The sequence below is a fragment of the Sinocyclocheilus anshuiensis genome, unplaced genomic scaffold (assembly GCF_001515605.1).
Source record: "Sinocyclocheilus anshuiensis isolate Anshui unplaced genomic scaffold, SAMN03320099.WGS_v1.1 scaffold967, whole genome shotgun sequence".
Classification (NCBI taxonomy): Eukaryota; Metazoa; Chordata; class Actinopteri; order Cypriniformes; family Cyprinidae; genus Sinocyclocheilus; species Sinocyclocheilus anshuiensis.
In genome coordinates, this window is record NW_015542427.1 from 384694 (window position 1) to 410026 (window position 25333).

General features: G+C 37.2%; 1 protein-coding gene across 2 annotated transcripts in view; it reads left to right on the plus strand.

Annotated features, from left to right (window-relative positions):
• Positions 1–25333, plus strand: part of LOC107693552 (zinc finger protein 704-like) — a 74751-nt gene that overhangs the window by 48616 nt on the left and 802 nt on the right. Inside the window, exons 3-7 of one of the 2 annotated variants that reach the window (XM_016492980.1) lie at positions 6268–6368; positions 13956–14191; positions 21443–21543; positions 21923–22178; positions 24178–24285. In XM_016492980.1, coding sequence (XP_016348466.1) covers positions 6268–6368; positions 13956–14191; positions 21443–21543; positions 21923–22178; positions 24178–24285 — 802 coding nt within the window. The remainder of the gene's footprint in view (positions 1–6267; positions 6369–13955; positions 14192–21442; positions 21544–21922; positions 22179–24177; positions 24286–25333) is intronic. The other variant, XM_016492978.1, reaches the window with a different exon arrangement.

Below are 25333 nucleotides of genomic sequence, written 5' to 3' on the forward strand. Positions count from 1 at the left end.
CTTCCAAAAACGGTATACTACCGTAAAATTACATGTAATGTCCAATACAGTTTTTCACCGTATATAGTAGAGGAATTTACCGTTTTTTACCATTTAACAGGTTTTTACTGTAACTGTTTTTACAGTCTTTTACCGTTAAATTCACGGTCTGTGAAGAAGTGACCTTCTTCACCGCTGCAAGCGGCAGCACTGGCACTCATATATGTACACGCACACACATAGGCTATACAATCATTACTCACCCATCCTGTCCCAGTTATGCCGCTATCAGCATAGCGGGTGCACACGCTAGCTTGGTAGCACTCGGTCAGTCATCCACACTCCATCCTCTCCCTCAGCCATTATGCAGTCATGCCATCCGTATAAATCACACATAAACTTTGTCTACGGTTTTATGTTTTATTGTTTAATCATCTGTGTTACATGTTGCCATAGCCGGGTTACTAGACGCTGTGCTGGCGAACTAGAGGTTGCGGAGGGCGATCGCTTTTGACGTCATCGGCTGGCATCGCGCCAGCGTGGCAGTCTAAGGACCCGGTGAAACCATGTTTGTTTGTGTTGTGGGGTACCCGAATGTTTCGATCTGTAAAGAGAAACAGATTGGTGACAACTAATATATGGTTGTTTTATATTACGGTTGCAAATGCGTGATTATCTGTTTTAATACATTACCGAGTTAAGTTATTGTATAAATCTTAAAGTGGATGATTAGATACCGCCAATAAACACCAAAGAAGAAGAAGAAGAACAAACGGGGCTTGTTAACCAAGTCCAGCAGACGTGCTACTGTGGTGCCGTGAGCTAAAACCCCTTTCTATATTAGTAGATGCAAGTGGAAAGTCTGTATATATTTATTATATCGTTGTTTAGTTTATTTTGGGTTATTTTGGTACTTTGTTTTTTGCGTTTCATCCCCCCTTTGCAATTCAGCCAGGTTTTCTGGGATCTGCCAGTCATGAGCCTCAAGCCCTTTTGTAACGGGTTTGGGGATTGGAGTACCCATATATTTCTGTAGTCGCTTCTGACGACGTGTTTTTCTTGGGCCTTTGGTCCCGCCCTGCAACAGACTATGGTCTAAGTCTGGCAGAGGCTGACTGAGGATACCCATTCTGGGCCTATCAAAGTCTGCTGCATCACACGGTCATTTTTTACAGTGTAGATTATGTTGTTCTGCTCACTTAAAATCTGGACACTGTGTTACACAGGCCTGCAGATGCTGTCAACCAGAGTGATTAGAGGATGTGGGTTAATTCACCACAGTTACTGGTGTAGCATTACACGCACACTTAAATTTGACTTTAATGCTGGAATTTAGATTCCAGTAAGTCTCATTTATCTCACACACACATTCACAGATTTACTAAGCCCCTATCGGCATGTTTGTGTGAATATGGTAACGCATGAATCATACAGCTGAATGTGATAAAGAGCTTTTTCGGGAAAAGCGTGGAGAAGCGGGAAGGCAGGAAAGCAGGCGGTGTGTGAGTGTGAGAGAAACAGAGTGGGAGGGAAACGGTCAGAGAAAACTGTGCTGGTGCCAGTCTCTGATATCCTCCTGCTCGTGCTCTTTTCCAGGTCATTGTGTGGATTTATTTCTGGGAGCTAAAATCCCAAAATAGTCACTAGAATTTGGTTAAATTTGACAAAACGTATAAATATTTTACTTATATATTTTATTCAGCAGATCAGATCAATATGTAATTTTATTCAATAAGAATGCATGAAATTAATCAAAAGTGACCGTGAAGGCATTTATAAGGTTATAAAGGATTTCTGTTTCAAATAAATGCTGTTCTTTTGAACTGTTGATTCATTAAAGAATCCTGAATAAATTTATCAGTTTCTGCCAAAAAAAAAAAAGCACAACTGTTTCCATCATTGATAATAATAAGAAATGTTTCTTAATCATCAAATCATCATATTGGAATGATTTCTGAAGGATCATGTGATGCTGTAGACGGGGTACATTTTAAAACATATTCAAACATTTTATTTATTTTAAATAGCTTTTTTTAACATCTGTATCTTGTAAATATGGAGTAATTATAATTAATTCCATATGAAAAACTGTCTAGTCTTGTTCCAATTTAGACACCTAAGTGAATTTTGAGTGTGTGTGTGTGTGTGTGTGTGTGTGTTGAGCATACATTCAGTGTGAATATGTAGGTGTATGTTTGCAGTTTGCTGTTTCCCACAGTCTTGATCAAAACACTCACTGGAGGTGGATTATGCTGGTATTTTTGGTATTGCATAAGAATATATATGTAGCAAATTATATTTGAAAGCAACGCCCACACACACACACTCACAGTCTTTAAAACCAGCATAGTACCATCATCTATAATGTGTGTCATTTTCTTTGCCTCTAGAAGCAGACAGTTTCGCCTCTCCTTTCCTCTTTTCCATAATTGTGTGGTTTTCTCTTTGCGTAGATCTGTCTCTGTCATTCCTCTCTCTTCTCTCTAAAAACAAGGCAGAACTTCATATTTTATTTATGTTCCTTAGTCTGTCTGATTCTAATCCACTGCTTGCTTTTTTTTTTCTTTTTTTTTTGGCAGCAATAGAAAGATTTTTGGAAGTTGACCCAGATAAAGGAAAACATTTGACAGCCCTGCCAAGTCTCTGGGCTTGGCTTTCACAACGACTCCAAACCAGTTTGCTCCGGTTGGGTTGCCAAAGCAGGGGGCGGGGTAGAAACCCGGTGTGTGTATGTGTGTATGTGCATATTTCATGAAATTATTAGGGAAAATGAGGGAGTGTGAGTGGGATTTTTTTTATTATATAACACAGAGACACAGCTTAGCTTTGTGTCGGTTTCTGTGCTTAGATCAGTGCTGCTGTGTTCAGGGTGGAGAGGATCAGACGGGGAAAGAATCTCATTTCTAGAACGCCTCTATAACCCATGATTCTCTAGTGTGGCTCAAAAATTACATATTTACAAATAATGCAATAGGTAGCTGGTTTTTAATGAGTAGTTCACCACCAAAAAATTGTGAAAAGTTCCTTTTTTCACTCTCTTGTCATTCCAAATCTGTATGACTTTGTTTTTGTGTGGAACAAAACAAAAATGTTTAGCCGAATTGTCACGCTGCACTTTTCCATACAATGGAAATGAATTGGCATGAGGGCTGTCAACATTAAACACATTTTTAAAAAAGGCATAAAAGTGCTCCAAATGAGTTTTGGGATATTCAAATGATTTGTGTGACAAACAGGCCAAAATTTAAATCATTATTCACTGATAATCTTCATTCACATATGACCATCATGTTTCACATTGCTTCCATACCAGTGTTATTTTAGTATTATTTATATGCTATTATTTATCTGAATATATATCTGTTTCACTTTATTTATTTTATTTTTTTAAGTTTTTGTAATTGTAGTATTTCAACTTATTTCAGTTAGTTGCCAAGGCAACTTTTCCTATTTTAATTAGTTTTTTCATCAAATATTTACTATAACTATAAACTATAAATAGTTTTAATTTTTAAAACTTAATTAATACAAATATAATTTTTGGTTTTGGTGACAAGCTTCCACAGCACAAACAGAATGACAGTGACAAGAAACATATATTAAAAAAATTAAAATAGGATAAGTAAATAGGAAATAATATACAATTTTTTTTTTAATTAAATAAATACACAATATACAAAGTAGACAATAGATGGTATTTGTGTGTACAGGTGTATTATGTACAAATGCAAGGAAATGTAAATAGAGGTATGTGTGTTAAATAAATAAAATTATAGATAATGTTGTGTATTGCACGTTTACTGCCAAGTTAACTGTTCATGAGATGGATTGCCTGAGGGAAGAAACTGTTTTTATGCCAGGCTGTTCTGGTGCTCAGTGCTCTGTAGTGCCGACCAGACGGCAACAGTTCAAAGAGGAAGTGGCCTGGGTGTGAGGGGTCCAGAATGATTTTGCCTGCTCTTTCACTCACTCTGGATGAGTGCAGTTCTTGGAGAGTGTGGAGGGTTGTGCCAGTGATTCGCTCAGCAGTCTGAACTATCCACTGCAATCTTCTAAGGTCCGATTTGGTAGCTGAGCTGAACCAGACAGTTATAGAAGTGCAGAGGATGGATTCAGTGGCTGCATATTAGAACTGTTTCAGCAGCTTCTGTGGCAGGTTGAACTTCCTCAGCTGGCGAAGGAAATACAGCCTCTGCTGGGCCTTCTTGACAATGGAGTCTATGTGAATGTCCCACTTCAGGTCCTGAGAGATAGTGGTGCCCAGGAACCTGAATGACTCCACTGCAGTCACAGTGCTGTCCATAATGGTGAGTGGAGGGAGAGCAGGGGGGTTCCTCCTGAAGTCCACTATCATCGCCACAGTTTTGAGCGTGTTCAGCTATAGGTTGTTATAACTGCACCATACAGCCAGCTCTTTAACCCCCTTTCTGCAAGCAGACTCGTCACCGTCCTGTATGAGGCTGATAAGTGTGGTGTCGTCTGCAAACTTCAGGAGCTTGACAGAGGGGTCTTTAGAGGTGCAGTTGTTGGTGTAGAGGGAGAAGAGCAGTGGGGTGAGCACACACCCCTGAGGGGCATCCCTGGGCCTGATGGTGAGGGTCCTAGTTGTGAGTTTCCCCAGCCTCACTAGCTGCTGCCTGTCTGTCAGGAAACTGGTGATCCACTGATAGATGGAGGTGGGCACAGAGAGCTGAGTTAATTTGGACAGGAGGAGGTTTGGGATGATGGTGTTGAAGGCCGAGCTGAAGTCCGCAAACAGGATCCTCACATAAGTCTCTAGTCTGTCCATATGTTGTAGGATATAATGCAGTCCCATGTTGACTACATCGCCCACAGACCTGTTTGCTCGGTAAGCAAACTGCAGGGAGTCCAGCAAGGGTCCAGTGATGTCCTTCAGGTGGGCAGCACCAGTCTTGATGCTCTTAACGCTCAATATGTCCGCTCTATCGAAGGAAGCCCCGCCTTCTGAATAAAAGAGCCAATCGCTAATCGGTAAAGTCAGCGCATCACTGCAGCTGCCGTTAGAAGTCCCGGTTGCTATAGAAACAGTCAGTGTTTTGCATGCGCACTGGCTGGTCTAGCCTGAAAAATAAGCTTTTTTAACGCTATTGGAGCATAAGAAACAACATTTATGAGACAGTTGTTGTCAGATTTCATTGGCGATTTCAAATATGAAATTTAATCATAAGCTTGGTGAACAGTTTTGGAGAATTTGATGTTTTCCATTCAAAGAGATAGTAGGAGCTGCACTTTCGTGCCAGAGAGGCGTTTCAAAGAGTGAAATGACTTGCCTTAAAGGGACTTTGCCGAAGCAGCCATACACGGAGCCATCTTGATTTACACTTTTATTTAACAGTAACAACATGGTTCCATACTGATCGCAGTTAGCATCAAACTTGTCATGACAAGTTTTAGTGTGCCACATTAAATTATATGCAAATGTACAAATAAACAAATTTATATGACATTTTTGGAGAATGAGCCCTTTGGACTAGAAGCAAAATCATTTCCATTTGACAAGAGATGAATTTATAACATAACATTTGTTTAATATTGTGTTTTAGTGTTTGTTGAATCAACATGCCACTTTCGCATTCACATCAGTCCCATCGTGTACAGTAATCTTATTTAAACATTTCTAATTTGCATAAATATTTAAATGTAATGTCTGCTAACACTCACTCACTCACTCACTCTCCTCTCTCTCTGATCTCCCACAATCCCTCCCTTTTCCCCCTCTTTCACTGCAATCCAATATAACAGCCATCAGTCATGTACATGCAGTATAAATACACAGCTCAAAGCTGAATCTCACCTGTGAGCAAGACACTAAACAGTTAACAGAGCATTTCATTCAGCCACACACTAAATCCTGGTGTTGATTTACAAACACGAGTAAACTGTCTCCCACACACATGCTGAATAAATACAGTTGATAATGGAGCTGTGCTGTGTGGGCATATACCAGAGGCCGAGCACTAGTGTTTATTACTGCACTGGAATTTTCCATTACCCGTGATGTGTTCAGCGCAGTAGGGAGCTGCGATACGGCCGAGAGAAGTGTTTACTGTGGGACTCGGCCTGCCGAACAGAGAAAACAGGCACTCCGGCTGAGAGAGAAAGAGAGAAAGGCCCGGGCGGCCCACCTAACAGACGTGTGCTGGTTTATGTTGATGTGAGAGTGTGCTAAACATCTGGCTCTGCTTGACATAATTGGTTTTAGTTGGTCCAGGTCTTAAGATGTCAGTGATTGGTAAACCTCATTTCTCGCTCTCTCTCTTTTAACAGGAGGCCTTCTGGTCTTGCTGATAAAGAAGTGATGGCCGCCACCGTCCTGACCATACTGTCCACCAGCCCGTTGGTGCTCAACCCTTCCTCCAGTGCCTCAGGTTAAAAGTCGCTCTACTTCTCGCTTCCCTGTTACCTGATAGATCCCAGAGCGGTCAGGTTGAATGACGACTTGTCAAACAAGCTCTAAACCTCCATAAGTGCCCCGAAAGGACTCCCTCTTTCTCCATTTTTATTTGTTTTACATAGAAAATGGCTTTAATGAAGAAATTTTTTCAGCAAGAATGCATTAAATTGATCAGAAGTGACAGTAAATACATTTGTAATGTTTCAAAAGACTTCTATTGCAAATAAATGCTGTTCTTTTGAACTTACTATTCATCAAAGAATCCTGAAAAAAAAATTTATCACGGTTTCCACAAAAAAAAAAACAGCACAATTGTTTTTCTTGATTATCAAATCAGCATCTTGGAATGATTTCTGAAGGATCATGTGACACTGAAGACTGGAGTAATGATGCTGAAAATTCAGCTTTACCATCACAGGAATAAATTACAGTAAAAAAAACAGTCATTTTTAAAAGTACTTTATAAAAAAATTATAAGTTTTAATTGTATAACTTACCATGTTAGCCAAGGTTTCTTGCACCAAAAATGGTCATAAATTAAAAATGGTCAATTAAAAAGGCTATTTTTTTCTGCTGTACCCTTAAGACTTCTAGATGTAAATGACCTAAATGATTGGCTAATTTCAGCATACCAGCATTGTTCACACTATCGTTCATTAGACTAGCTGAATAATCATTGATATGTAAATATGGGTGGTCATATTTGAATGAGCTCATGGCTGTGACGTCTTAGTCACCATGATTTCTGAGCAGTTTTTGCAGATTTGTTTCACAGAATCGTCTGTGTAGACATACAATAAAGTTTTGTATAAATATTAGCATATGTCGACATGGTCATCAGGCTCTTATTTCAAAAGAGCAAGAAAAATTCTGTTTTCCATTTTACGTCTCTTTTAGCATGGTGAAAGGAAACCCAGATTTACATTTGAATGGGTTTGTAAGGGCAGTGACTGGTCTTTCCTTCAGCTCACGGCTTCCAAAACCAAAAGTATGTTCACAGAGTTTCAGAAGAAATGACAATAGACATTGTGCAGCAACAGAAGTGCTTGAACTCTCTCACTGATGTTTTATTAGACTGAATCAGGCACAGATTTTGTCCTTAAAGGAATAGTTTACCCAAAAATGAAAATGATTCTGTCATTACTGACCCTCATGTCGTTCCAAACCCATATCACATGAAAGAAGATATTTTAAGGAATGTAGTGGTTGCTGTTTTCCATGCTATTAGAATAAATGGGTACTAAAGGGTCAGTGAGTCAAACTCGAGATTCAAATCAAATTCATTTTGGTGAACTGGATCAACTGATTCGTTGAGCAGAACTATTCCTTAAGAAGTGTAACCAAAGATTGTTCTTTTTAAAGAGCAGGACTTTTAATGTTAACTGAACTGTGGTGAAAGCGTTCTTGTATTGCATTTGTTCTGACCTTTTCCGAGATTCTAGAACAAAATGAAAAGTGAGAGTTTTCTTAAGCTGTCCCAACACAGCTCCTTATATTCGTGTCTTGGAGGGAACATACTGTTTTAATGGATCCTCTGAACTCTTGCCATGGAGGATTTCCCTCTCGTTTGTTCCATCAGTTATTGAGTAACTCAGATCATCAGCTGTGTGATGTGATCTTAGCCGACCTTCTTGGATTTTATATTGTGCTATTTTAGTTGGCCAAATTTACATTAATGATGAATTGTGGATGACAGATTTATTTATTATTATATAAGGGATACTGGAGTGTCATTGAGTAATGCTGTATGACAACTTTGTTCTAAAGTTTGGAGTCAGATTTAATTTTATATCTTTGAATGAAATTAATACTTTATTTTCAGAAAGGATGCATTAAATCGATCAAAAGTGACAGTAAAATATTTATAATGTTACAGAAGATTGTGCTTTTTGAACTTCCTGTTCATCAAAGAAACCTGAAAAAAAAGTATCACCATTTCCACAAAAATATTAAGCGGCATAACCCTTTTCAACATAACAATGTTGTTATTAACAATAATAACTTCATAAGAAATGTTTCTTGAACAGCAAATAAGCATATTAGCATGATTTCTGAAGGATCATGTGACACTGAAGACTGGAGCAATGACGCTGAAAATTCAGCTTTGCATCACAGGAATAAATGTTAAAATATATTCAGATAGAAAACATTTTAAATTGTAATAATATTTCACAGTATTACTGCTTTTACTGTATTTTATCAATGAAATGAAGCCTTGGTGAGCATAAGCAATTTCTTTATAAACCTTACAGACTCCAGTAGTTTAAATAATATTTGTCACTTGACCATATACTTCAAAAGGGCCTGTCATAAACCACTGGCTATAAGAGACAGAGAAAAAAAAATCTCTGATCAGAATTTTAAAAACTGATCAGCTAATAGTGATTTGTCTTCATATGCTGGAAATAAACACTCCTGCAAATACTGTTAGAAAATGTTGAAAATAGATTAACTACATTAAAATATTCTGAATGTTAAATCTTTCCCTGGACGGGTTATAGAAATGTGAATTTTAGCATGTTAAATCTTTGAAATGACATAGCGCATTAGTAAACTGTTTCTCATGTTCACATTTGTACAAGTCACATTTCAATGTCCCTTCGGTATAGATGCATTCAGTTGATAGCAGACATCCTGAAATAATATTATATCTCATTACTCTTGCCTAGAGGAAAACTTAAGTAAAAAGTGGCACAGCTTTCCCCACTCTCCATTACTATTTAATCAAGGACATTGGCCTCGGGATTGGATTTTATGTGTTTTTCATTTGTGCGTTGTCATTTTTTAATATCTTTAATGCAAACACATTGCCCTTCTGGGAAATTAAAGACTTATTGTACAGTATCAACGTGGCTGCACAGAGAACAGTCTCTTTCCTCCCCAATAGAAAATAGACAACGAAAGAATAAATATGGGCTGCTGGTAGCTCAGTAGTTTTGTTAGCCTAATGACTAATGGCATGAGGTCTGGTCTTCATTGCAGCTTATTCTTGCCAAGAACTGCCCACTTAGACAGGAGAAGACTGTCTGACGGACTTGTAAAGCGACCAACCACAGTCTGGGTTTATCTGAAATAGATTTTACCACAATAAAACACTGATGTGCATGGGAAAAAAAATCTTAACTGGTGCGGCAGTCCTCATGTAGGATTGAGGCAGAAACTGTAGGGCTACTTAGATTACTTAGATTAAGTCTTTCCTGATGCTATTGTGCCCTTGAGCCGAGCACTTAACCTCTAAATCATGCCACTCCAGGGAGTGTTTAATTAGCGTACTGTAAGTCACTTTGAATGAAAAACATCTGCTAAACGGCAAGTGCGCACATGCTGGAAGAACCCAGACCATAATCCTAAGAGGTCAAGTGTCATGAAATGGGGGTGATTTGCCTGTTTGGTGTCATGTAAGGTCACCACAGTTTATACTGTTGCTTAAGGGTGTGGTTAAGCCTAGAGATTTAGTTAAGTTTGTTCAAGGTTATTATCGCTTAACTTTAGCTGGACAATGTGTCCTATTCTTCTGCATAGCTTAAGTGTACATAGCTGTCAACAACATCTTGTAACACATAACACATCTTCAGATTTGTGTTTACAACCTTTATTGTTTTATTTTATAATTATTTTAGAAGTACAGTTATGGCTGCTGATATGGTATTGAACATAATGCACTAAAATCATTTTTTTTTTTTAACTGAAAATAATTTTTAGCCAAAAACAAAACTAAAAATAAAGTTTATAATAATTAATAAATCAATCAATCAATCAATCAATCAATCAAATAAAAACTGAGTTGTATATTATCATTTAAAGTGCCCCTATTAGGGGTTATGAAAGGTTCATATTTTGGTTTTGGGAGTCCCCAACAACAGGTTGACATGCATGCAAGGTCAAAAAACACTTTCATTGTCTTATAATATGCATTTATTTTTTACCTTACTTGCTCAACGACTCCCAAATGATTAGTTTAATGATTCATTTTTCCAAACCCCTCCTTTGCGTGACGCTAATCTGCGGTGATTGGTCCGATTGGTCTTATTTTCATTTAATCTTGCCTGTAATGCCTGATAAAGCAGCGTTTGTGAGCGCAGTGCTGCTTTGTGTACAGCATTACCAGGGAAACCGCTATTTTTACCACTCCAAAAGCTGCACCTAGTGGCAAAGAATGAATTTGCATTTTCATTCAGACCAACGAAAAGACCAACAAGTGGACGGGCAATATGCTAATGTTTCATGTTGACGTCAACATGAAACGGCTTGGGATTCGTTTAAAAAAAACGACTCGTTTCAATGATTCAGAGTCGACTCTTTCTTTTGAGAGACAATAACTTCATACACAGTGCACTTTCAGGTTTAAAACTTTGCAGGATGTTTTCATTCCCTTAGAGCTGTGTTACACACTGAACGGTACATTTCAAAAATCCATAATAGGGGCACTTTAAATTGCACATAAGGTTGTTTATAGATTGACTTTTTAAAGTGGCTGTAACTGAAAAAAAAAAGAGCCAAATATTTTCTGTAGCTGAAATTTCAGTCCTTCACTAATTAAACACAAGCTTTTTCTTGAATATTGAGATTTTGACAACACTTTACAATATGGTTAAAAAAAAAAGTAACATCAGTCAATCATTTATTATTCTAAATTCATGTTAATTTCTTACATTTACTAATACCTTTTTAACATTGAGTGGTTACCATTATTGTATGTATTATGAACAGCATGATTTAATAATGAACTATAGTGTATTTATAAATTAACATTAATCTAGTTTAATAAATGCTACGTAAAATGTTAGTCATTGTTAGTTCATGATAGTAGCGAAACTGAACCTTGTGTTACCATGATTTGTAGTGATGCGAATCATTTAGCGCATTTTTATTTTCTTCTCTTTCTCTTTTCTTCTTTTATTTCAACTATTACATTTATTATAGATCTATTGACAAATGAATCTAATGTAAACATTTACTGAAGCAGTTACATAAGTTGTTCATTTCTGCATTTATTAGAGTGCACACTAGGTCATGTTTTGCAATTTATAAAACATTTATTTGACTAAAAATGCCACTGGCAACAAAACAAGATGTGAAACAAATTTCTATCATACATTACTGAAATAATACAATGGCTGTACAGGTTTGAGTGCTGCTGTGTTATTTTATCTTCACCCAGTGTTGCGTGCCATCAGGTGTGTGTGTGTGTGTGTGTGTGTGTGTGTGTGTGTGTGTGTGTGTGGGTGTGTGTGTGTGTGTGTGTGTTGGTGTGTTCTCACCAACTCCAATGTGACTAAACAGTATGTAAGGGATCATGTACAGCCAAGTGGTTGTTATCGCAGAATAAACCCTGAAAGAGTGATCAGGATCTTGTATCACCCTGAAGGGGTTTATCCTGCGATAACAACTGCCTGAATGTTTATTATCCTGCTTATTCCACGGCGACTTGCCACATAAGTAAATAAATAGACACCAATATTGATTTGAGTTGAAATATTTAATTAGCTCTTTAAACGCAAAGCTTCCGCAAAGGAAAACTGTTCCTAACAAACGGCTTTGAGTCTAGACAATGGTTTCATTTTACAGTCAATAACTGCAGCAGTTGTGTTTGAATGAACCAAGAGAGAAGCACCAGCCTCAAAATGCCCGGATGAGCGGTGTGTTATTTGGCGTTTCTAATGACGATGGTTGTTATTGGGGAATAACACACTTTGAAATGATGCTCCTGACCAAGTATTCCAGAGCGCGCAGTGTAATAAACAAGTGTAAAATATGCACAAACAAATCAGCACTTCTCACACCGAGTCTAATGCCAAATTTCCTGCATTCTGTGAAAGAAAGGATATCTGATTCTGAATGAATTCTTTACCATGCATTCTTTCACAGAAATTGACCTAGCCTCCGAATAAGAAATGTTGTGTCCCATATGATGCACTATATACTGTGCACTTATTCTATATCCTATGTACTCAACCGTCTAGTGCAGGGCTCCTCAAATCTTGCCCTGGAGGGCCAATGCGCTACAGAGTTTAGCTCCAACCCTGATCAAACTCACCTACCTGTGATTTTCTAAGGATCCTGAAGACACTGATTAGCATGTTCAGGTGTGTTTGATTAAGGTTAGAGCTAAACTGTGCAGGAAAGTGGATACCGTGGGCCAGATTTGAGGATCCCTGGTCTAGTGTATGAATTTTATAAGGTTATTTTGTCATTTACCATCAGAGTCTGATGGCTCCTCCTCCTCCAATACTTAGTCTAATTAAAGCAGTTGACGGCACGAAGTGTGGACATTCCACACTTCCTTTTTCAGTTAATTAAATGTATTATCCAGGCATTTGAAGTGCAATTTGGAGTTTTCAGAGTGAACAAACTTATTACACTATTTATACAAAAAATCGGTTTCGAACAGTTTCCAACTTCGATCCTGGGGAGCCCTGTGGCGGTTTCTCAATATGCGTTCTTGTCTGTACTTGTGGACTTGTGAAACGTCATCAGTCGTCGCCCAAGTACTGTTCCAATTTAAAGTTCACATCTAGCCAAGTACAGTTCAAATCCCCGGATGTGTTCTTGCTCCGCCCCTTTTATCAAGGATGCATCCAGTGGTGACTTGTGCGAACTTGAGGCAGCCAGGTGTCCCAGAATGTATTTCACACCAACCAGAGAGCATTAATGGCGGAGGAGAAAACCCGCTTAATTTTCAAAATATTACTGTTATTGTGTCATGAAATGCAGTTCTAAGAGTATTTCAGGTGAGAATGTAGTTGTTTAAAACTCAAATCTGCGGTTTAATGATAAAGATAGCGCCTATTTGAAGGTAGGCTATCAAGGTTGGAGCAGAACACTAAGGACTGTGACTCTCCAGGACTGAAGTTGGCCACCCCTGGAATAGTGCATAAATTGGGATGCACCAAAAGTGGTCAATCATAGTAGTACATGGTTGTACTGATAGCATTTTGACTTTAGTAAGATACCAGCCTCTGGAACTTTGGTATCATTATTAATTGGCCATTGGTTTGAATATGCCTGTTTTATTTTTATTTGTTTATTTTGTTTTAATTAATTAATTTATTTATTTATTTGTTTATTTTTTGTTTTCAAGTTCTGTTTTTTCTTGCTTCTGTTTTAAATCCTTGTTTTCTTATGGTTTTGATTTGTTTTGCTTTTTTTGCTTGTTTTGTTTTGCTTTGTTTTATGTCTTGTTTTTTGTTTTATTTTGTTCTGTTTTTTTTTGTTTTCTTTTGGTTTTGATTTGTTTTGCTTTTTTGTTTTGTTCTGTTTTTTTGTTTGCTTGCTTTGTTTTTTATGTCTTTTGTTTTGTTCTGTTTTTTGTTTTGCTTTGTTTTGTTGTCTTTTGCTTTGTCTTTCTTAGTTTTTTTTGTCTTTTGTTTTTATTTTTTGTTCTGTTTTTTTCTGTTCTGTTCTGAATCTGTGGATGTGTTTGCTGTGGACGTCTACTTCATGCCTGCAGTGTGCTGGGCTCTGGGATAGGTGAAAGTGCATACTGCAAGCAATAGCCTAACTGGCCTGTCAAACTGTCAAAGGTCTTTTCCTGCTTTAAATCATTGTGTTCTGTCTTTAGGTGCAGATTTGGCTGGAAAGGGCTGGAAGGAGAGCCTGTCTGCCAGCTACAGCAGCTCTACTAGTGGGAACTGGAGCTGGGACGCCAGCGACCAATCGGTGCCCTCCACGCCGTCCCCACCCCTCTCTAATGATCCCGGCAAGAGCTTCCTGCTTTCCTCCCAGAGTGATGACAACATTGAGGAAACCGAGAGTACACACTTCCTGTTCGAGGACCCCATCCCCCGAAAAAGAAAGGTAGGGGGTCAGGTCATGGCAAATGAGAAAACTGAGAGAAAACAGATCTGCTGGTTAGTTTTTGAGCCCAAAAGTACCTTGACTGTTCAATGAATTTGCCCGTCTTTGCCTTCAAAAGAGCTCTAATAAACACATCAGCTTGGCTCTGGCCCAATGAGTCTTGTCACCCTCGCATCACAGAAAGTGATGGCATGTTTTCGCTCTCTCTCTTTCATTGTCCCTTCTTCTATTTCTTTTCTGGGTTTTTTTGTTTGTTTTTTTTGTAGTGTGGAATGACTCCAGAATGTGAATATGGTTTCAGTGTCAGGAAGCCATTAGCCTTTCTGCTCGTTCACCTTGTTTTGGGAGAGGCCGAGGATGTGTGTGTGTGTGTGTGTGTGTGTGTGTGTGGATGAGGGGCGGTTTCCGTTATAGATCCACTCGGGCTTATCCTTTCACAGCGCTACAAATGCTGTAACACACGTTTTTCACGCAATTCCCAATTGCACAATATTGTATACATGGAACCTGTCATGACTACACGCCTCTCCCTGAAGAAAGGAGAAAAGTGAAATATGTTTACTCTGATGTTTTTTTTATTTTTTATTGTTTTTATTTCTTAATTCTGATTTTGCAATTCCAGATATTGGACAGAGAAATGAATAAGGCAGAAACAGGACAGAAAAACTTTCCTTAAGTGCTATCAGACATTTAAAAGGAATCTTCTTTCTGGGTTCAGGACAACGTAAGCTGTATTGACAGCATCTGTGGATGTTATTTAGCACAGAAAATATTTTTGGGGTTGCCAAGATTTTTTAATGTTTATTAAAGAAGTCTCTTATGCTCACCAAGGCTTCATCTCTTTTGATGATTTAAAAAAAATACTGTAAAAACAGTTACATTTAGATTTTTTTTTTATTTTTTACTTTTAACAATTTATACAAAAATCACATTTATAGCAAGGCACTTACTATGGTAATCAGTGGATGTCATTGCACTGGAATAAATGTTTACATCAAGACTTAGACTTGTTAATATTGTTAATATAAGATTGCTTACTGACTTTATCTGTGCACAGTAGGGCTGCACGATAAATCGCATGCGATATTTAATGCGCAGCAGGTGATGGAGATTTACCGCTGATTACAGAACCGGCTTTCTGACAAGATGCGTATTAAATATCGCATGCGATTTATCGTGCAGCCCTAGTGCACAGTTATATCCAGTCTTTCAATTCCTGTCATGAACATGCAAAGTTTGTAAACCAAGTAACTTTGCAAGGTATGCCAAGGTATCATCACTCAAGTCACAGGAATTACATCATAACACATAACTGGAAGTTGATCCATCTAGAACAGTAGTTCCACTGATAAACACAAGATTTATCATTCTTTAAATGATAGATACTAGATTTATCGCACAACATTATTTTCAGCTTCAAAACTCAAATAACACACGTTTTGTAGAAAACACTTGATATAATTAAAGGTGCTGTATGTAATTTTGACCGTATTAAAGCATAATAATAATACCATATTATGTTAGCAGATATTTAGGAAGAAACTGAAAAAGCGTAGCGCCAGACACAAGTCCAATTAAAAAAAGATACATACACTTCTGTGCGTAAATCCAAAAATCACTCAAAAGACAAATAAGATTTGCACACGAAAAATAGGCCACAAATCTTAAAAATGTATTGTCCAGAGGCCACAAATAATATATATACATTTATTTTTTTTGAGCAGATATTTAGAAACATGCTAAGTTCACATGTTTCTTTTAAAAACAATGCTGACTCCGCCCACTGCCAGTTGACCCAATAGTATTTCAACACCCTGGGTTGCCAGTTGGTGCAAAGCACAGTGTAGTGCAGCCATGGAAGCCAAATCCAGAGATCGCAGAATCTACTCAACCTAAAATGCCTCTGCATCCATCTAAAAATCCCCATGACCAGAGGCATGTTAAAACGTGGATAAATCAACTAATCAACTTACAGTGTAAGGCTCATTGCCTTCCATTGTCAGTTTTGCTCGTTCCTGTTGCATGTCCTCAATCTGGCAACTCACGTGAGCGTCGAGCCTGATGAGGAGGGGGCGAAAGAAACAACTTCCTCCAATATTTTTAATTTGGGATGCAGTATCTATTTCAACCACTAGCTGTTTTACACCTTTGAGTTCTGCTGTGAAACCTTCCAAAATGCCTTGCCATTTGGACTTCTATTAAAACCTAAAGGATGTGTACTGCATTGCTAATGGATTTCTATCAACAACAAAAAAATCTATCTCTTAAAAGATCCTATTGGGATCAATTAAAAAAGCACTTAGATCTTACCAAACAGATTTTTTTAATGTTTAATTTTAAAAGAATCCTTAGGGGATTCTTATTTGATCCCATTAGGATCGTTTCAGATTATGTTAGAAACTCCATTAGCCACCCTGTACACAGCTAGATATTTAGTCGAAATGTTGAAGAAAGAATTCAAAAAATAGATTGCAGAATTGTTCGTTTCTTGCTTGTGCGCATTACATAATGTTTAATATCGTTTGGGCTCATTTTTTGGCTCTTCTGTGTGAGTACACAGACAGATGGATGTGTCTCATACTGCTAGGTCTTGTCTTAGGCAACAGTACTGGCTACCTCTACTATTATTTCAGTTCACCAGAGGCCTCCCTGCATACCTATATGTCCTGCTATAGCCCATAAAAACCACTTTGCATGAAGGAGATGAGAAAAAGAAACAAAGTTCTTTGAAGTGAACCAAGCCAAATTCTGAGCAGCTGGGTGAAGTGTAACACAAAAGAACTGGCTGTTCATTCATAAAGACAGATGGAAACAGACACTTCCAGTCCCGCTCTACCAATTATCTGGCTTGCTTTTTGAGTCTGTTTTGATTAAAGTGTCCCTATTACACATTTTCGAATATTGCCTTTCATGTAGTGTGTAATGTAGCTGTATGTGAATTTAAACGATCTGCAAAGTTGTAAAGCCGAAAGTGCACGATAAATAAAATTATTGTCTCCCAAATGAAAGAATCGACTCTGAACAGCCTAAACGAGTCGTCAGTAATTCGAATCTCACTCCCGTGACGGACGTCTACACGTCACTGGGTAACACCTTTGCACAATGCCCGCCTATGTTCTCCGTTTGCTGGCCGCGAACAACTTGACCCGCCCTCAAACACTGCAGCTTGTTCATGTCATGTCGCGAAGACGCCGTGTCCTACACTGTGAAAGTAAATTAGTTTTATTTTCACTTCCGAAAGATGAGGCTGCAAAGAATCAGTGGTTAAAATTCATTTTTTCCACTGTACCACAGCAGTACAACCCCCAATCTTTTTTTGTGTTCCCGTCATTTTACTGACTGCTTCTCTAATCTTTGGGAGTTCAATGTGGGATTCACAAAACGCTCGCTCTTGAAAGATGGCTCAGTACCCAGTTTATTTGGACCAGCTGACTCCACTGAATCACAACCTGTAAGAATGATAAATAACAGATGTTTATATTTTCTATCAAACGTTCAAAATACAGAACTATGGCAATGGGCGTTTAGTTTCAGACACGCGTTGTACACGGTAGACCAATCACAACAGACTGGGCCATCTGACCAATCAGAGCAGAGTATGCTCACGGAAAGGAGGGGTTTAGAGAGACTGAATCTTGAACTGCTTCGAACGAATCGTTGGGAAATGAGGTGAAATTAAATGCCTATTTTGAGGGAAAAAAGCATTTTTTTGACCTTGCATGCATGTAAACCTATTGTAGGAGACTCCCAAAACAATATTAGGAACCTTAAAAATGGCATAATAGGGGCACTTTAATGGTTGTCACATGTTTTCTGACGAGGTTTTGATGGAAAATGTTTCATAGGCTTATGTGATCTGTGAAAGGGTTAATATCATCGGCCTTGAGAACAGCAGGAGTATTTGCTTGTTTTTGTATGTGTGTGAGCAGACACACACCCACTCATTGACTCTGACAAGAGCAGTGAACAGGTCCGGACATGTTTCACGTTTCAGAGTTAATGTGCTCATTTTTCTCACAAATCAAGATCCTGGTTGGGTTTATCCAAAGAAATGAGGATAATTATAATTATGATGATAATATAATCTCGGTGTGTTCTGAAGTGTCATTCATTCACACTGTTCTCGGTCTGAACTCTGGGAATATGACACATTATATAACCTATTAAACATTTCAAGCGCACTCTCCAGGATATCACTTATAACCAGGGTACAGATTTAACTAGCTTCCGATAAATATATCTCAATGGGCATAAAAGTATTTTGAGTAGTTTTTACATTTCTTTTTACTAAATATTATTTTAAGTTATTATTTTTCTAAATGTAATTTTATTATTATTCATTCAAATGAATGATCATTTCTACTTCAAATGCTGAATTTTCTATGCATCAAAAACAAAAAAAAACTGTTTTCATAATAGATAATAATAAGAAATGTTTTTTGAGCAGCAATTTAAAATATGTGACCTGTCTTAAGTCGCTGGGGTATATTTGTAGCAATAGCCAAAAATACATTGTATGGGTCAAAATTATTGATTTTTGAAGTAAAGATCATGTTCCATGAAGATATTTTGTAAATTTCCTACTGTAAATATATCAAAACTTAATTTTTGATTAGTAATATGCATTGCTAAGAACTTAATTTGGACAACTTTAAAGGCGATTTTCTCAATATTTTGATTTTTTTTGCACCCTTAGATTCCAGATATTCAAATAGTTGTATCTCGACCAAATATTGTCCTATCCTAACAAACCATACATCAATGGAAAGCTTATTTATTGTATAAATGTATGTATAAATCTCAATTTCCAAAAAACTTGACACTTATGACTGGTTTTGTGGTCCAGGGTCACATATTAGAATGATTTCTGAAGGATCATGTGAGTAATGATGCTGAAAATGTATTAAGCTTATGCATCACAGCAATAAATGTCTATAATGTAAAAAATATTATATTACTATAATCTAAAATATCTCATTTTAAATATATATTTTAAAAAAAAGGGGGGGGAAAGGAGAAAACATTTTGAATTGTAAGAATATTTCACAATATTACTGTTTTTATTTTTGATCAAGCACAAATCATTTGTGCGTCACAAATACCTAGTGAGTCATTTTATTTCATGTACTTTTTAAAGGTAGTTTTTGGTGCTTGTTAACTGCTCATTTGAGATTTTGGCTATAAAGAAGCAGTGTATTGCAGTAAAGTATGTGAGAGTCTGATTCATTGTTTGAATCACCTGTTGAAACTCAGGAATCAGGTATGTTAGATAAACACAGATGAGATTAGGCCCCGTCCACACGGAGACGCGTTTAGCTGTATACGCATACATTTTGTATCGTATAGGCGTTTCGTCCACACGGATCCGGCGTTTTGACCCCTTTAATTTACAAGCTTCCTTACAAACGGGTGCATAGTTATTATTATCATTATTATAATTGTTATTTACTCTTACAGTTACGTGATGCGTTTCTGGTCTCAAATTGTAGCTTTTTACTTCTTACAGTTTATAAATGTGTGAATTTCTGTCATGATGGTTCTTTTCCATAACACTGAATGTTGTAACAAAGGTAATAAAGAGTTGCTTATTATTATTAAGTCTCTTTCCGGCTCAGACTGCATTGGTTAAGCTTATGGGGCTGTCACGTGATGAACGAACGACTCGAAACAGGTGAACTACTTGACTAAACCCAGTACAGAACCTATAGGATGTTGCGCATGCGCGACTGAACGAATCACTCCCACGAGACGACTCGTTCTTCAAGAACGACCCAACACTAATGTATACTACATCGTTTTGTGTCGGTTTCGTGTGGACGCAGATATTTCTTGAGACAAGGAGAAAAAAAAGATCGGATAGGGAAGTGGACGTAGCCTTTAGAGCAAGAGGGGAAACGAGCGCTGGTGAAAGTGACAGAAGAGTGCAGGAGGTGTGAATCTCCCACACACACGACACGCATGCCGTCACCTGGCAGTGTCACTGTTGTTTTGAAGTGTTTTAATAGTTGTCTCACTGCAGCAGTGAAAAGCCTTTGTGCCTTTGGGGCAGCAGTGGGCTGAAGGGAATATCTACTGCACATACACAGGAGGAGACTTACGCAATCAGGCCTCTGAATCACTGCTGATCACGGCCTTGACTGCAAACAGAGCAGATCTCCTTGTACAATGTTGTTACTCTTCATTTGATCTGTCACTTCCCTGCGCATTATATAAAGGGTTTCCTTTCCCTACAAAACAGTGTTGTTATTCTTAATTACATTATTAAAAATGTTTTTGTTGTTGTTGTTAATTTAAATAAAGCTTAAAATAAAAATTAATATACATATTAGATCAACTTAAAGTTTAAGCTTTAGTACTAAAGTTACTAAAACTGAAATAAAAAAATGAAAGATAAATAGAATAAAACAAATAAAAATTACAAAAGCTCACAACAAAATTACTAAAGTGTTAACTAAAATTGAAATACAAAAACAAAATGAATGCTAATTCAAAATATGAATAAATACTATAATAATACTGTATAAAAATACTAATAACATTGCTACAAAATTTCTCACTTGATGCTCTTGCTAATTATTATTCTCTCATAATTCATTTTTAAAGTGGGTTTTATATTTATAGCAATAAGGCAGGACTATATTGATTACTAAAATTGAAATAAAATATAAATTAAAGCTAAAGACTGAGTAAAAATGACAAAAGCACATAACAAAATGACTATATAAACTAAAATGAAAATGTAAAATAAATGCTAATTCATAAATAATATAAGTGTACTATAAATTACACTAAAATAACATTGCTACAAAATATCTCCGATATTTATTCCGAACACTTACTAATTATTCTCTCATAATTCTTCTTTAATGTGGGTATAATAGTTATAGCACTAAGGCAGGACTATACCGATATTTTTTTTCTGGCATTCTGTTTTTCTTCAAATCAAATTTCAATTAATTCAGCCCTAATCGCTTAGCTGTGCTGTCTATTTTTGTAAGTTTTATACTTTAACAAATGTAAGATTAAATATTGAAAATCTCCCGTTGACTCAAAAATGTAAATCTTACAGGACTGTGATTGTAAAATTCTCTGATTGATTCATAATCGGCTGCCTTCACAGTCCAAAGACGGCGTCACAGAACCAAAGCTTGAAATCTAAACTTCTTTAAAACCTGAGCACTGTTCTGTTGCAACTTTGAAGTTACTGATATGTCTTTTATGAAATGTAACTCATTTGTTTGTTTGTTCCAGAACTCCATGAAGGTGATGTTTAAGTGTCTGTGGAAGAACTGTGAAAAAGTCCTCAGCACTTCCTCAGGGATCCAGCGCCACATCCGCACCATCCACCTGGGGTAAGCGTTTGGTCTGCAGTTTGAACATTTACAAGACTTCTACACAGAAACGAGACAGATCGGCTCTCTTCTTTAACTTTTCAAATGAAAGTTCCACTCGTTGCTTTTGGACTGGAGATGAATCTGAAGAGCCCAGATTGTCTGTCAGTCTCTACAGATGGGGCAGCTCAGTGAGCTCTTCCCTTTCTGTGCACCGTAACAGGAGATAAAGGGGAACCACATTCTGATGGAAGTAGTAAGAGTGTTTTAATAGCCTCTTGTTGCTACCTGACCATCCCATATAAACTCAATCCTCTGTTAATGTGCTGGCGCTGCTGCCCCCTGCTGGCCGCCTGTGGACGTGCACACGAATCTGACTTTTAGTGTTGTGTGTTTTCAGGCGAAATGGAGATTCTGACTACAGCGATGGCGAGGAGGATTTCTACTTCTCTGAAATCGAGGTGAACATGGACCCTCTTTCGGAGGGCCTGTCCAACCTCACGCCCACCTCTCCTACTACATCCGGCCCGGCCCCCGTCTTCCCCGTCTTGACTTGTGATGCGTCTCAATCTGAGCCCGCCCGCATGATCCACACCCCTCTCAGCCAATCAGCACCGTCGACGCTGTGCCATATCCGCACTGACCACGCTTACCAGGTAACATCACTCTGCATCTACACAGCTTCTGTTTTGGCTGTGTCTGTGTGCAGACAGTGGAGTGCTCGTATCATATTATGGGTATGAAGTCTTCATGGACACTTTTCAACAGTGCGTTTGTCAGTGTGTGTGTGTGTGTGTGTGTGTGTATGTGTGTGGGTGTGTGTTTTTACTTTGTAAACATCATATTCTTTCAAATCTCCCACGCAAGGCTCTGTTTTAGTCATTAATGCAACTCAAATCTCTCTCAATCAGTCAACAGAGCTTAAAGGGACAGAGTTGTGTTTCATGTCGTTCCAAACCTGTATGCATTTATTCATGAAGGTCATTCTATGACTTTGATGGAATGGAAAAAAGGGGAACCATCAACTGTTTGGTTACCAACATTTCTTCAAAATATCTTTTTTTTGTGTGTGTGTTCAGCAGAAGAAAGAAACTCATACAGGTTTGGAACAACATGAGGGTGACAGAAATCACATTTTTGTATGACTATAAACCCCAAATCAAAAGAAATAAGGTATTATATTTTGTATGGAGAAGCTAAATCCAATTTTAAGACCATTAAGACATTTTTGCATTTAACTTTTGTCATTATTGATTCACCCTCACGTCATTCCAAACTAACAAGACCTCATCTTTGAAAGACAAATAAGTCTCATCATTCCTTAAATCATTCATACGCAAACATTCATTCATATGCAACCATAATTTTAACAATGCAATGAAATCTAATCCATATGAAGTGGTTTAAGCCATGATCACTGCGCATAATGAATGGATTTCATATATAAAGCGTGCAAATTGTGGTTGTGTGGACTTGCTATGAATGGGCAAAATGAGAGAAAAAATAAGAGAATATTAAAAATATCTTCATATGTGTTTAAGAATGTCTTTTTAACTGCAATTCTCATTCTCATTGATTCTTATTAGATTTTCACTACTGTAACAAATTCATTTTTCTGTAGTACGGAACAAATACTGGAGTGATTTTTAAATTTAAAAAGTACAATTAAAGATATAGATTTAAATGTAAATGAAAGAAATTACTAACATAAGTATACTAAAGCATGAACAAATACTACCACGAAGTATAAATAGTTTACTATTTAAATAATATATAATTAGTTGCAATGAAAATGAAAGTTTTAGGATGTGCTCAAATGTTGAAGATAATATCAATTAAAAAAACTTTATGCTACTAAAAACTGCCTTCATTTTCTTAAAACTATAATGTCTTATATATACTACATCACACACACACACACACACACACACACACATATATATATATATATATATATATATATATAATTAATTATTATTAATTATAATTAGTAATATTATAACAAAAAAAATAATTATAAACAATTATTTTTATTATTTTGGTGTGATTATTTGACTTTCACATAAACCTCATTGAATTTTGTTGGATTTATGTTTAAAACAAGAAACTATTTGCCAGAAAGCTTAATTCAAATATATTTTTGCAAAATGAGACAATATCTTGGAAAATCTTGCAAGTGCACTTTTGTCTTGTTTTAAGGATGTTTAGATATTTTACTGAAGAGCAAGAATTTGCAGTCTGACTACATTTGGATTTTCTTGAGAAATTTAGTCCCAAATGGAATGAATGACCTTTCTGAAATCTTTCAAACGGCCAGAGATTTGTATACCTGACCTTTGCTAGTGCACCAGATTGACGGTTCTGTTGAATATCAAAGCCAGAGTGCTGCATACACATGTGTCTCTGTAATTGCTGGCGAAGTATTTATGGGTCTGCGTGATGAGGTCAGCGAAGGCCGTGATTTCAGGAGCCGGATCTGCCCTCTGCTGCTCAGACAGTCTGTGTTTAACCATTTCTAATGTGACTGAGGTCACTGGCTTGTCTTCGAGGCAGCTCTTCTTGGCTATCGGTGGGCGGTTGTACTTAACAGATTTTTCTCTTTCTCTCTCTGCTGGCTTTGCTAATACCGCTTCTTACACACACTGTGTTTTTCAGGCTACAAGCCCTGTCAGCATTCCCAGCATGCCCTCTGATCCGCCTCACAGTGAGGATAGGATTAGCGTATCCTGGCAGTCGCCCCCTGTCATATATAAAGGGCTACCGGTGAGATGGCTACTTCTTTCTTTCTTGTTTTCTTCCTCTCAGAGACGTATTCGACAGCGTTTGTCACCTTGTAAAAGCCTGGGCTCACTAAATGTCGAAAAGGGCAATGATCCCGTGAGCCCGCTTGAGTCTCGTTTGTCACTCCCAGCTCGTCTTTCTCTGTCTCTTGGGGTCTTTCAGAAGTTGCACTTGCATGACTTTTGGTTTCCTGTCTCAGATGCTTTTGCAAAACAATGAAAGTAGCTTCCAAACCCTGGTTACAGGTTGACAACAAAGGAACTGCAGACATCTGCGGAGTGCCTGTCAAAAAGACGCAGTTTATTATGAACTAGTTAAGAGTACAGACTGTGATCAGGAAAGTGCTGTTGGCGGTGTTTGCTAGGAAAGTATCACTGTTATTATTATTATTTTGCCTTGGAAAGTAGCTGTGAAAATGTATCACTTAGAAATCAGCCAGAACACCCTAGCAACCACCTGGATGCCCTAGCAACTGCATAACGACTTCATAGCAACCACCCACAATACACTAACATTGTTTTGTACTTACATTTTTATTTTTTTTTTTGCAGAAAATGTATAAATCACAGTATTTTTCTATTATAGAATAATATAATATAATGGTGTGAAATCAGGCATAAAAACACAATAAAATATGACCAACAACAATTACTTTTATAACTACTTGTGATAAATATACACACTATACTATTCCAAAGTTTGGAGTCAAGTTTTTTTTTTCTTTCTTTCTTTTTTAATACTTTTATTCAGCAGAGATTAACTGAGTTACTCAAAAGTGACAGTAAAGACCTTTATAATGTTACAAAAGACTTATAAATGCTGTTCTTTTGAACTTTCTATTCATCAAATAATCCTGAAAAACATACCACAAAAAAATATGAATCAGAAATATTTCTTGATCATCAAATCTTAATATTAGAATGCTTTCTGAAGGATCGTGTGACACTGAAGACTGGAGTAATGATGCTGAAAAACACAAATAAAATGTAAGATTTAGAATATCTAAAAATAGAATACAGCTATTTTAAAT